Source organism: Bombus bifarius, unplaced genomic scaffold, assembly GCF_011952205.1.
Source record: "Bombus bifarius isolate JDL3187 unplaced genomic scaffold, Bbif_JDL3187 scf7180000010252, whole genome shotgun sequence".
Lineage (NCBI taxonomy): Eukaryota > Metazoa > Arthropoda > Insecta > Hymenoptera > Apidae > Bombus > Bombus bifarius.
In genome coordinates, this window is record NW_022885576.1 from 106748 (window position 1) to 120844 (window position 14097).

At 41.7% G+C, this 14097-nt stretch overlaps 1 protein-coding gene across 1 annotated transcript; it reads left to right on the forward strand.

Annotated features, from left to right (window-relative positions):
- Positions 1-12289: 12289 nt before the first annotated feature.
- LOC117216180 lies at positions 12290-13804 on the forward strand. The gene has a single exon (XM_033462727.1). It carries the CDS (start codon positions 12290-12292, stop codon positions 13802-13804), a length of 1515 nt encoding a protein of 504 aa, XP_033318618.1.
- Positions 13805-14097: the final 293 nt, after the last annotated feature.

The window sequence follows — 14097 nt, forward strand, 5'->3', positions numbered from 1 at the left end:
AAGCTCATTATCACAATTCTCGAACAATTACAATCGGGTTGAATAACTACAATTGTTCAATTACAGCTATAGTAGACTCTAGGTTACAATGTTGCGGGATTATCCAAAATTCCAAAGGCTCCGGTGTTCTTTCATCTCCGACATATATATATATATATATATATATATATATATATATATATATATATACTCGAAGACAAGCTACATCTGTAATATATATATTCCTATTGATAATATATACTTATATATATATTTATAGCAGTAAAACAGATCTTATTTATATTACTTACCAATAGCTACGCATATATGTATATAATTATAACTCAAGTAGTATTCATAATATTTGCTTTCACTGATAACAAATGCGTAAAACCTAAAATAAAACAAAAGTTTTAACAATAATAAAAAAAGGAAGAAAAAAAATATAATATATATAAATATAAAATTTTCTTTTTTACATATATTAATAATATTAAAAGGTTATTCTTATTTCTGATAAACTCGAGAGTAAAACGACAAATGACAACATTATACACTGACACAAAGATGCACCACACAGAAGAAACTAATAGAGAATGCTTTAAGCTTAGCAATCTTACTGCCCGACGAATTTGCATACACCATAACCAAAAACCCAGGACACATGGCTCTGATCGCAGGAGAAGAGGTCCATATAGTCAAATGCATTCCGGTACAAGTAAAGGTACATACAACAGAATGCTACTCGGAGCTACCCATTTGGCAAGGGAATCGCACCACAGGAACTCCGCCCGGACGTGCGCCAAACGTGGCGATATTCAGCACCATCGTCGTTGGCCACAAGCGGAATATGTACCCAGAAAGACCTGGATGCATTACGGGACACGTCATGTTCCCGGCAGAAAAAACTGCAGTCTTGAACACATTGGCCAGAGGAGCGACAGAAAAAACAATCGTCCCTGGAACAATAAACATCCTGGGAATGATGGGCGAAAACACATTAACGACAATAGCGAAAATACCGTATCAAGCTTATGAACTGGTTTCATGGAATTTGGAACTGTCAGTGCAGCAATATTTGGAATACTCGTAATGTTTAAATTAATTAAGACGATAATAGATATGGCCATACACGGATACCAGTTACGTGAATCTTACGGATGTGGAATCGCCCTATTAGGAGCAATATGCGGCTCAATCACCCACCTGCTACTATACCTCAAAGGAAGACGAAATATCGATGATCGAACAGCACAACCTCAAAGGATATCGATAACACCGGTAGTCACTCAACAACCAGCGACATCTACGTCCGCCTTGAGCGAACTCAGAGACACCATCAGTCAAATTTCCAAAGGAAATTTGAACTCCAAGGGCGGGGGTGTCACGTCCCGCGCTCCGCACGCGCCGTAACAAGAACAAGAAAACCACTCTATACAAAACGCGCGAATAAGGATTTGAATGCAAAAACGAACACACGGCATTACGAAACTAAAGGAAGGATTAACAAAACGAGGGCGACTAATAGATCCAACCAATAAACAAAATACATATACACACAACTCTAAATAAACCTACCAATAACCGACTTGCAATTTGGAAAAAGCCTATGGTTCAAAATAATATAAATCCAACCAGTATAAAATAAAATAAATATAACCAGCTAATGGATTGAACGAGTCACGAACCAAACAAATAAACCAGGAAATAAGAATAACTACAAAAAGGGGAAATAATTGAAACACCAGGAATATATGTATATATAAATATATTTTAATCAATCAACTTGGAGAGTTACATATAAGTATAAACACATATGCCAAACATGTAATAACCTAGTAAATATTAGAGACAGTACTTCCAATACTATGCAACAAATACAATATTATCAATTTATGAAATATAGGTATATATAAAATCAAAAGCTAATAGTCTAACGAATACATAAAACATACAATATTGTATGTAGTAACTTGTGGATTCTTAGAGTAAGGACAAGTGATTGCTGGTAGAGTTTAAAGTTTAAGGTATTTTAATGAGTGATATTCGATAACAAAAGGACAGACTACGATATCTTCGCACGCCGACTCACACTCCGTGTCCGCTCAACTCGCACTCTGCTTCTCGACTGACTCTCTGGCCGTTGTAGCACTCTATTGTCTATTGCTGGGCCCACCGCACACGTGTTCTACAGACGCTCGTAGCCAGGGTCACGTAGGTCTTTTCGGCTATTTACCTATTTACCTGAAGGACCCGGTAATGCATTGATGGAGCCGACAGCGCCTCGGCTCTCGCGACATTGTCTGTAGTTAGCTCGACGTTTCTTGGGCCCTTCTCCCCGATACTACATGTATTATAAAAGAAATAAAGGTTACATTGTCAGAAATATATATATATGTGCACATTCTACATTACTCAAATTAGTAATCTAAGATACATACTTAAAACTAGCCTACATTCCGGTAAAGAGTTATAAAATAAGAACTACATTACGAAACATGCATGTCTATATATAAATATATAAATAATCTATATTCTAAACTAAACCACTACTAATAATCTACAAAAGAAATAGAACACACAACGCAACACTTGGGACTAAGTGACAACCTGTCGATAGGCCAAACGCTCAAAATAATTAACACCCCAACTACTTGAGGAATTGCGTACTGAAATTCTACCACCAAACACAAATATGTAAAAACACATTAAACACACAATAATTTGAAAACAAAACCTTCAATACTATGTTGTCACAATACAAGATATATATGTATATATGAAATCAGATAATTGACACATAACCTCAAATACACAACATTACATCGCTAAAGAATCTAAATGAAAATCACATTACCAGAAATATATACATATATACGTGTGCGTGTGCGTGTTCTATCTTATTAAATGAAGTTAATATAAAATAAATAATTAACATTTCATTTCGTATGAATACTACATTGCCAGAAGAAATATGTATATGTATACATATATGTCGGGTTTACATTAGAATTAGGGTTAGGGGCGTGAAACGAATCTCCGTTTGGGTTACACGTTGTCGTTATGCAATAGAGAAGACATTGACTAGTGCAAATACGATTATTATAGAACCGGACAAGTAAGCGTGGTAGTTAGGTACTCGAGAAACTAATGACAATGACCCTAGGTTCAATAACGAATCCGCGGTCGGCGGGATGATAGATGAACGTACTCATAAAATCTAAGTCGGACGCGTAATATTCACTGGTCGTAAAGGGTTACTCCTTTCATCAATGAGATCGCGAGCGAGAATGTCTTTCCCGTCCCGATGATGCCACGGAGGAAAACTATAATGGGGTGTATCTAAGGACACGAGATCATCGGATTCGTCGAGAAAAGCCTTCGTTCAGAAAGTAAGGGAAATTGGCGTTGCTGCTAATTGGTCAATCTCCATATCGGTGGTTAGAAAAGGATGCTAGCCGCCCTCAAGGGAAAGTTGCTAGTGGGAGACGCCGCTCGTTGAAAAATATGTCTCCCCTATCTTCCCGTAGTTGGGACAAAGACTGTTTGTCTGTTTGAAGGACTTTAGTTAACTAAACCTTAAGATTTATAACGGGCCCTCGGGCTAGCCAAACATGTACTGCGGAGACGCATCGACATCTGGCAATCATCTTACTCGAAGAATAGGGTCTGCACGTGGCGAGCCACGGGACAGAAACCGTTGGAATGTTTACTGTCGCGTGTCGCCGCGAATATTTCTTTTAAGGAGAGCTATAGAATTACTCCATACCTTTGTTAGGCAAAGCGTTCATCCCGTGACCGCGGCTACGTTCGGCGACTGACTGTCGCCTCGAGCCCAAGTTCATTATCACAATTCTCGAACAATTACAATCGGGTTGAATAACTACAATTGTTCAATTACAGCTATAGTAGACTCTAGGTTACAATGTTGCGGGATTATCCAAAATTCCAAAGGCTCCGGTGTTCTTTCATCTCCGACATATATATATATTTTTACATTTGTAGTTGCGCACATATTTTATTAAAGAAAAGTGTTAACAATATGTTTTCAAGATTTATTTCTCGCACCTGACTTCCATTAATCCTTAATATTCCTGTCGCCGTGACGCGTGTAAATCTAACGTGGCTGCTCATAAATGTCATCAGCAAAGTTATAGTAACGGGTCTTTAAATTTTGTTTAATATCGAAGTAATTGTCTGTCGCTCGTTTTCCTTATTCTACCGCAATTAAACATTTACTTATTAATATTGCTTTAAAGTATTGTTCGTGTGAATATACGCATATATATATTTTATGTTGTGTGTTTGTAATTCTTCGATTGCGTTATTTATTGTTTTGAGTAGTTTATTTTATAGAGTATTCGATAATATAAAACATACGCGCACACATGCATATATATATATACGTATTCATATGCATATTTTCTTGGCGGTGTAGTATTCATACGAAATGAAATGTCGATTATTTATTTATCCTTTACCGGAATGTAGGCTAGTTTTAAGTATGTATCTTAGATTATCGGTTTGATAGAATTCGCACACATATATATATTTCTGACAACGTAACCTTCATTTCTCTAATAATACGATATTGTATGTTTTATGTATTCGTTAAACTATTAGTTTTCGACATCATGTATACTTATATTTTATAATTTGATAATTTTGTTGTTGGAATACAACGATATCAGTCGCATGCGGATAGAGTGTTTGATCGTACAGATTCTTCCATTCGTTGCCCAGCGCCATCCCCACTAGCGTACGTTCGTTAGATGTACCGCGGCGGCTGGCGCGTGCATGCTCTTCCGAGAACTCGGCGGAAGAAACGTAAGGATATGGATGGAACATTGGGCACGTCGGTGTAGCGCCTTGACAGCGTAGCGCTTTGTATCGAGAAGCTGCTAGAAGGTTCCGTGGCACGTGACGTTACACAGACATCTACTCAGGTCACACTCATTACAGAGAGTGGGGGTTCAAAATCTTTACAAGCGCCACAGGTCACTAAGGCAGTTAGTCTGTGAATAACTAGCCAACTGTCTGCATTCCAGAACGCACATTTATAACTCTCGAAATAATTGTTTAATAAATATCACATTATATTATTTCAACATAAACATTGTGTCTTTCACAGAATATTAATCCTAATTCCAAGATTAAATTCTAACACTTTTACAAACAAACCATCCATTTTAAAATCGTATTTAGCGTTGATGAAATTTTAATTACTCGCCGTGAAAACGTCGCGATTGTTCTCGACACCCCTCTTTGACGGGACAAGAAACGATACAATCAAGAATTCCTTCGTATACGGAAAAGAGGGTCATACGCGCACGCCATAGCTGTACATTTCTACGTCTTCCCTTTTTTACCGACGACTCACGTAATTGTTGCGTTCTAACGTTCTAAAATTGGACCAATCAACGATCCTTTAATTACTCGTCACGGAGACTTGGCAATTGTCTTCGACACGTGCCTTTGCCAGGACAAAAATTATTCCATCAGAAATTCCAGATTCTACGGATAAGAAGGACACGCGTAAGAACGTCGTTTCCGTCATCCTGGTAACTAATTATTGATTCTACCTTGTTCGTTAATTGCACGATTTCTCGAGATTCTCGAGAAAAAAAGAAGAAGAAAAAAAGGAACAAGAAGTAAAGGAAAACGATTCATACGCATACTACATAAAACTGATCGAATCATTTGAAAAATCCAAGCTGGCTCGAGGGGATTTTTTATCGAGAACGCCGGTGTAGTATCAACGTAGCGTCGCAGTAACGCAACGTTCAGCCATGCGACAGAAAAATGTATCACCATGAACACGAGCTTCTTTGCGTTTATCGACGAGATTCGTCTGACTTCGTAAAAATATCCGCAGTGTTTTCTTCTGTACTTACTTTTATTATGTTTATCTTATTTTCCTTTACGTACTCGTGAACGTAGTGGTAATGAACTTCGATGTGTTTAGAATTTTTTGTAAAAGTTCCGTATTTTGCTATACTCATTACTCCAGAGTTATCCTCATAGATTTTTACAGGGTTATCGTCTACATTTACATCGAAGATTTTCATTAGTTCTCTGATAGTCATTACTTCGCTCACCGCTTCCGATAGAGCTACATACTCTGCATACGTCGAGGCTTTTGTCACACACCTTTGTTTTTTAGACTTCCATCCAATTACATTTCCATACAATCTAATTACATACCCAGAAGTCGATTTCCTATCTATATGATCTCCTGCCCAATCAGCGTCCACATAACAATCTATCGTTTCGCATTTTTCATTTCTTTTATAATGTAGCCCTAAATCTCTAGTCCGGTACAAATATTTCAATATTCGCAAGGCATATTTAAAATGTGTCTCGTTACAACAATCTTGAAATCTACTCAGATAATTCACACTATAACTTATATCGGGTCTGGTATTTACACTAATATACAGCAATGCGCCAATTAAATTCTTGTATCCAATGTCCTCTCTATTTATCTCAGCTTTTTCAATTTTTAAGTTGGTCTCCATAGGTGTACAGTACAATTTGCCGTTATGTAATTTATATTTGTTTGCTAATGATTCTATGTATTTCTTTTGGCTTAATCTCATTTCATTTTTTAAATAATCATACTCTATATTTATTCCAAGATATTCTTTTACTTCACCTAAATCTTTCATTTCAAATTTATCAGTTAATAATTTTTTTACACTTTGTATCTTCCCTTTGTTTTTACTACAAATCAACAAATCGTCTACGTATATTAACAAATAAACAACATTTTCTCCCTCTCCATAAGTATATAGGCACAGCTCTATATTGTTCTTTTTAAAACCTAATCTCGTCACATACTTATCAAAACACTCATACCAGTCCCTCGGACTTTCTTTTAACCCATAAAGCGCTTTCGATAATTTACAAACTCTATTCGTTCCGTCCGCATATCCCTTTGGTTGATTTACATATACCTCCGAGGTTACTTCACCATTTAAAAAGGCAGTTTCTACATCCATTTGCTCAATTATTAATCCATTTTGACAACAATATGATAGCAATATCTTAAAGGTCTGATTACTCGCCACTGGAGAATATATGTCATCGGCTACGTTTCTTTGTTGAAATCCCCTTACCACTAATCTAGCCTTATACCTGTCCTCTGATTTTTTCGTGTAAACCCATTTTACATCTAATACTTCTTTGCCTTTTACCCTTTCTACCAATTTCCAAGTTTTATTCTTATAGAGACATTCTATTTCCTTATCCATAGCCTGTTTCCAAACTTCATTATTTTCGCAACAAATCGCCTCCTCAAATGTACGAGGGATATCTACTTTACAATAATTTGCATGAATCTCGCAAATATTTTCCTTTTCTGGATACCTTACTGGAGTTTTCTTAATACGTGTAGATCTCCTAGGAGTGTTTGAGCTTTCAATACTACTATTATTTTCATCTTTCCTACCTTCTAACTCTTCCTTATCCATACCATCCAATGAATAGTTATCTTCGCTATCATTTCTATCTGCCTCTAATGAATTTTCCTCAAAACCGATACATTTAGTGTCTGTCTCAATGACCTCTACATGTCTAGCTATTGTTATTTTCCCACCTAATAAGACTCTGTATCCTACTTCACTATATCCTAATAGAATTCCCATATCTGCCTTCTTGTCCCATTTGGAAACTCTTTTTTGTTCTGGCCTTCTTACAAAAACTTTACTACCATATAGATGTAGATTTTTAACATTTGGTTTTTTCCCGAAGAATATTTCAAAAGGTGTCTTTCTTTCTATAGTATTCGCTAATATTCGATTTTTCAAGTATGCCGCTGTACAAACTATTTCCGGCCAGTACCTTTTATGTACTTTCGCTTCCGCTAACAAGCAACGCGCCATGTCCATCACTGTTCTATTATACCTTTCCGCTGTCCCGTTTAATTCATGTACGTATGTTGGGCAATTATTTATTCTTATACCTTTATCCCTAGCAAATTTATAAATTCGATTATTTAAATATTCTTTACCATTATCGCATCTTAATATTTTTAACCTCTTGCCCGTTAAATTTTCGGCTTCATTTACGAACTGTACGAAAGAATCAAAGACCTCATCTTTTGATTTTATACAATAGATCCTAGCTATTTTACTATAATCATCGATAAATGAAATGAAATATTTTTCTCCATTGAATCCGGTGGTCTTAAAGGGACCACATACGTCCGTATGAATAATTTCCATTATTTCCCTAGCCTTAGTTCGATTATTTTTGAAAGGTAAGTTATGCATTTTGCTTTCTATACACACCCTACATTTCAAAAGTTCCTTTTCAAATTCATTCGGTATGCCAGTCACTAGCTGCTCTTTACCCAAAATCTCTAAATATTTAAAATTTACGTGTCCTAGCATCCTATGCCATCTTTCCTTTTTACTCATACCACTACGTTCGGCGCTGTTTACTAAGTGCTTCTTCCCTTTCAATATACTTTTTATTCTATATGTCCCATTTTCTTTGAACGCTACAGCTGTAAGTTTATTATCCTCATCTATTATTTTCGCAATATTTCCTTTGGAAATAACCGTATTCTTATTGTCTGTTAGTTTACCTAAACTAATCAAATTTGCGGACATTTCTTTCGCGTAAAATACTTTACTCATATTTATTTTATTTTGTTTTCCGAATGCTTCAAAATAACTTATAACATTCCCAACTTTTGTCGCTTTTATCGGTCTATTATCGCCTAAATATATATTTACCGGTTCTTTTAGGTCGATAGATTTATCGAAATAATTTATATCATTAATTATGTGATCAGTACAACCGCTATCTAATAGCCACACTATTTCGTTCTTACTTATCTCATTCGTCTCACTGCTGTTTGCTGCGTGCGCCGTTGCTATCCATATGCCTGCTCTTGAGTTTCCATGCTCGCCCGTGCCGGTTGTTGATTGACGATGAAAGTTTCCACGTCCTCTGCTCGTATTGCCTTTGTTCCCTCTTCCTCTGTTTCGACCACGTGTTGGCCCATGCCAATAGCCGTTACTGCTTTCCGCTTGGACGCCATTTTGACACTCTCTCGCAAAGTGTCCTAATCTTCCACATCTGAAGCATCCTTCCTTTTTTGCAGAAAAGGCGTTGGTTTGCCTTTCTCCTCGATTGGATTTATTTTTCTTCTCTGCTACCTCTATTTTATTTTTTACATACGCTACCGTTTGATCCTCTTCTTTCAATGCGTCTATTATGTCCGCTATGTAGCTGTATTCTTCGGGTAACGTATTCAGCATGTAATTCAGCTTTTCCCTCTCACTTACTTGTGCGCCCGCACTTTTTAATTCATTGATTAATTTTTCGAAATCGTTAAAGAATGATGCTGAATCACTGTAGTTCTCCAGTCTTATGTTTTCCAATCTCCTTCTGCATACGATCTGCAGTGCCGTCGACTCTTTCAAGTACATTTCATCGAACCTTTTTATTATATCATACGCCGTTTTTCCTTCCCTAACATACTCCAATTGTCTGTTCGATATTGCACTATAAATTATATTAATCGCCTTCAAATCCTTTTTGTCCCAGTCTTCATCGTCTCTTTCGTTCTTCATTCTAGTTGTAACAACCTCGCATTCCTTATATTTGAGAAACATCGTGATTCTTTGCTTCCACATTCCATAATCCTCACCATCGAATATAGGTACCATGATTTCCGATCTCTCCATTTTAATTGATTCTTCTTTTTTTTCTTTTCTTACTCAAGCGTTCCTACGTGCTCGAAGTATATTTTTTTCTGAAAGTTTTTTTTCTTTACTGAAAACTCACTCGCAAGATAGTAACCACGCACTAAATATCTTGCAAAACTAGTAACCACGCTCTGCTACCATGTTAAGGAAATTCGAGGATTTGGGAATACAAATTATTGGCTATATTTCCATACAACAGTTATACACCTATATTCCTCTCTAAGAACGTCTTGCACGCACGCTGGTTGCCAACCGAGTAGCCTAGATTCTTCTAACATCTGGCAACAGTCTTTTGTCTCCACTGAGTCCTTGACGCCCTCTAACCCTTACACACACACTCTCATGTACAGTGTAAATGTATCACTTCCCTAACAAATATATTTTGTTACTTACTGTTTTTCTTATTGTTTTAGTGTCATAGATCTTTAGTGCGAAGAAGAAACTTTTCTCGCTGTATGTTTAATTTAAGTTTCTTACGTCTGTTAACACTAAAAAGGACTTGAAGTTGTAAAATTTTTATGTCAAACCTCTTGTGAGAAACGATTTCTTCATATTATGTTTGTATCATAATTCAGAATTGTTGAGAATTGTGGATCTTTGAAGCCGAAATAATATTATAGGAGCACTAAATTTATACTGAGGATTAATATTAAAATAGTAATATATTTATTTCATGGACGATTTCTTATATATTCATCGATACACACTTGCGCGCGTCTCAGCACTTTCTTCTATACCCGACTGTTAACCGACTGAACAGTTTACATTCCTTTGTTTTCGAGACGCTGCGACACACATACTTCCACACACTGATATTCACATACAAGTATTTCAACTACGCATTTAACCCAGTTCAACACAGAAAATTATACATATTTCAACAAGAATAAATATTTTACACTCTAAATACTTCAATTATTTTGAAATTTTACCTTATTAATCTCTGCAAAAAGCTTGCTATGGTATTTAGATATGTGTGAGAAATTAACAAATATAGGAAGTTTAAAACATCAACTTTTTTTCGATGAATAAAAAGTATGTCAAAAATGTACTTCAAATAGTTTAACGAAGAGTTTGCAGAAATAGCAAAGTTGCAGTCCATTTAATGAGGGGGGCACCAGGCGGCTACGGATTCTCAGGACGTAGGACCACGCCCTGGGAAACCCCGATGAATCTGATATTCTCCTATACCGGGATAGTGGCTGGTCGGCGCCTTTGGCCTCCGCCAGTTTGCCGATCCGGTGCGGAGAACCTCGGAGAATTTGGTGGGCTCGTATCTGCCAAGACCACACACCTCATCTTCTTGTGGGGCTCCCCGTCGCCCTGCGCCAGCCTTGACCGGGGTAGGGTGCGAAAGAGTGGCACCAGGATGGAAACCTTTGTTGACAACCTAGGCGATCCTTTACGAAGTATTATGGATAGAAAAACGAACCAAAAAATCGTTTACGGTGTAGGGGAGGCATATCCCAGTATCGACGCAGCCATGGGTTGTGCAGCGGGCCCCGCTGCGTCGTCATTGAGCAACCATCCGGGGATGAGCCGCTAGGCCTCCGGACACGTTCATGCGTCTGACGAAGGGGACACGCGAATCGGGAGGTCTCGAAGAGGGTCGGAGGAACCCGACGTTTATGACCATCGGCCCGTGATCTTCGTGGGGTGACGGGTACCGTCGTCTTTTCCGTCGTCGACGTTGCGAACAAGGGGCTTGGCCCCCGGGACGGTGACCGGCAGTGACGGAACAAGGACAAGGACTTTCGCGAAGGTGGCCGCTCGGCCGCCGGTGCGTCCCCGCACGGAAAGGAATCCATGCGAGGAGCGGGCAGCGGCGATGGATCCGGAGCTATCGGGGCAGGAAAGAGATGTAACGCTTGTGGACGAGACGCACGCGGTAAGAAAGTGCCGGGCCTTCCCCGACCCCCACGGTGTGCCGCGGTATCGCTCACCGAGAGGGACGGCTCGGGCTTCACGTACAGGGATACGGTATCGGTGGTGAAGAGGGAAGTCAAGTTCTCCGAACTCGACATTACGGAGTTAAGACCAATGGGGGGATCACGGGGGCGCTGCTGTTCGAAATCTCAGGACAGGATGCTGGGAATGATGATGGAGATACGGTGTAGTGGAGCAGACACAGAGAGGACGGAGCCGTGAGCTTACCCGAAACCTCCTGAAAACTGAAGAATTTAGGCAAGGAAAGTAATCACAGTGAAGGACTAGCGCCCGTGAATGCAAAGCGGGTGTAGGAACCCACGAAATCTGGTGTAGAAAGGCGCTAAAGGCGGAGGTAAACCGAGTGCGAGGTTATGACGGAGGGGTAGCCATATTGGGACGCGTGACGACAGAACCGCCACACGGGCTACCCGAGGAACTACACAGACGCAGCCATATTGGCACGTGCGTCAAAGCGCGCCGCGCGGGCCATTTGAAAGCGGCAGCGACTAGCGGAGCAGCAAGTGCGAAGGAAGCGGCCACATTTGCGCCCACTGGCGAAAGAAGACGCAACGGTGGCGAAAGATAAGGAGGTAGGGGAAACCGTCGGAGGCGGGGGCGAAGCGGAGCTGGTTGCCGAGCCGTCACACGTCAGCACCAGGAGCATGAAGAGAGCGGCCCTGACAAAAGAGAGGCCGTCCCACCCCACACTGGACACAGAGAACCCTCAGACCGAAGAAACGACGGAGGAAGAGGACCTAGCCCAAAAGATGAGAACCGCTACTACGGCAGACATAGGAGCGGAACTGATCCGTCGGGCCGCAGAGATGAGCAAGATTGTCGAGACATCTCGCAACCTCAAGAGTACGCAGGAGGAAACGTTGAAGGAAGTGGCGAGGACTATCACCGCGGGCACAACAGAGCTGGTGAGGAGAATAGACCCCGCCATCGTCGCCCTCGCTATACGAACGAGGCGCTCAAAAAAGAGCTGGCCACGCCCCCCCCCCCCAGAGAAGAGCAGCGACACGGCGCGCCTCGCCGCAATCGAACATGAGCTAGGGGAGATAAGACCCTCGCTGCACCGGCTGGAGGAACGCCTCCAGAACATGGAAAGGAGGGAAGAAAAGGAGGTCGCCCCGGACGAGAGCGCAAGGAGGGTTGAGACCGGAGCCCCAAACGCTCCATCGACCAAGGGAGGACAAGCGGCTGCCACGGAATGGCAGACCGTCGGAAAGAAACGGAAGAAGAATAACAGAAAGAAAAAGGGGGCAGAGAAGAAACAATCGGCCAAACCAACCCCCGGGACAGAGGCGAAGAGCCCGAGGAAATCCCCAGAGAGCGGATCGGAGAACGCTCGAAGAGAGGGAGGCAAGATGCTCCTCCCACATACACCACGATCGTCAGCGGTAACGATCACCCTGACAGACAAATCGGGAAGATCCTACGAGGAGGTTCTGGCTGCGGCCAGGAACAGCGTCTCCCTGGCCGAGATAGGCATCAGCACGATGAGGATGCGAAAGAGAGTCACTGGAGGCGTCATTCTGGAAGTCCCTGAGGATCAGGAGCGGAAGAAGGCCGCAGCGCTCGCAGCAAGCCTGACGCGGGCTCTGGATCCGAACAAGGTCCGTGTGGCGACACCCTTCCGAGCCGCCGAAGTAAGGGTGTCAATGATAGACGTATCAGCCACCAAGGAGGAAATCCGGAACACCCTGGCGAAGGAGAGCGGCTGCAAGCCGGAGGACGTCCGACTGGGAAAAATCCACCCCGCCCGAAACGGTCTTGGATTTGTGTGGATACGAGGCCCGGCCAGCGCAGTGAGGAAACTGGCCCAGGCTGGCAAGGTCGCCATAGGGTGGTCAACGGCGAGGGCCGAAGCCATCGCGCGAAGACCTCTACAGTGCTGCAGGTGCCTGGAGATCGGGCACGTAAGGAAGTTCTGCACCGCCAAGGAAGGCAAGGGGCACCTATGTTTCAGATGCAGCAAACCAGGGCACCAAGCGAAAGCATGCACTGCCGCGAGCCCGAAATGCCTACCCTGCGAGACGCTTGGAGCACCATCCGGGCACAGGATGGGTGGACCGGCCTGCGCCCCCCCTCCGAAGAAAGGAACAAAAGGAGCCCCGCGGATCCACAGCTGCAAGCGGCAACGGGGAAGGCTCCCCACCGCAAGGCGACCCTAAACCCGCGGACAAAGAAGCTGGCATGGAGGAAGCCAGAGAAGCGATGACGCAAGGGGACGAAAATGCGCATCCTCCAGACGAACCTAGGAAGATCAAGACGAGCGCAAGACCTGCTCTACCAAACCATTCGGAAGAGCACGGTCGCCCTAGCGGTGGTGGCGGAACCATACAGAGGCCCGGACGCTCCGGAATGGGCCGGAGATACAGACGGAATGGTTGCCGTCACCTGGACATCAACGCCCGGGGCGTCCGCCCACGGAACCCTGCTGAAACGCGGCAACGGATACGTCGCG

What these genes read in the sequence shown, in the direction of transcription:
- LOC117216180 (XM_033462727.1), top strand. Translation starts at nt 12,290, where the DNA reads ATGAAGAGAGCGGCCCTGACAAAAGAGAGGCCGTCCCACCCCACACTG.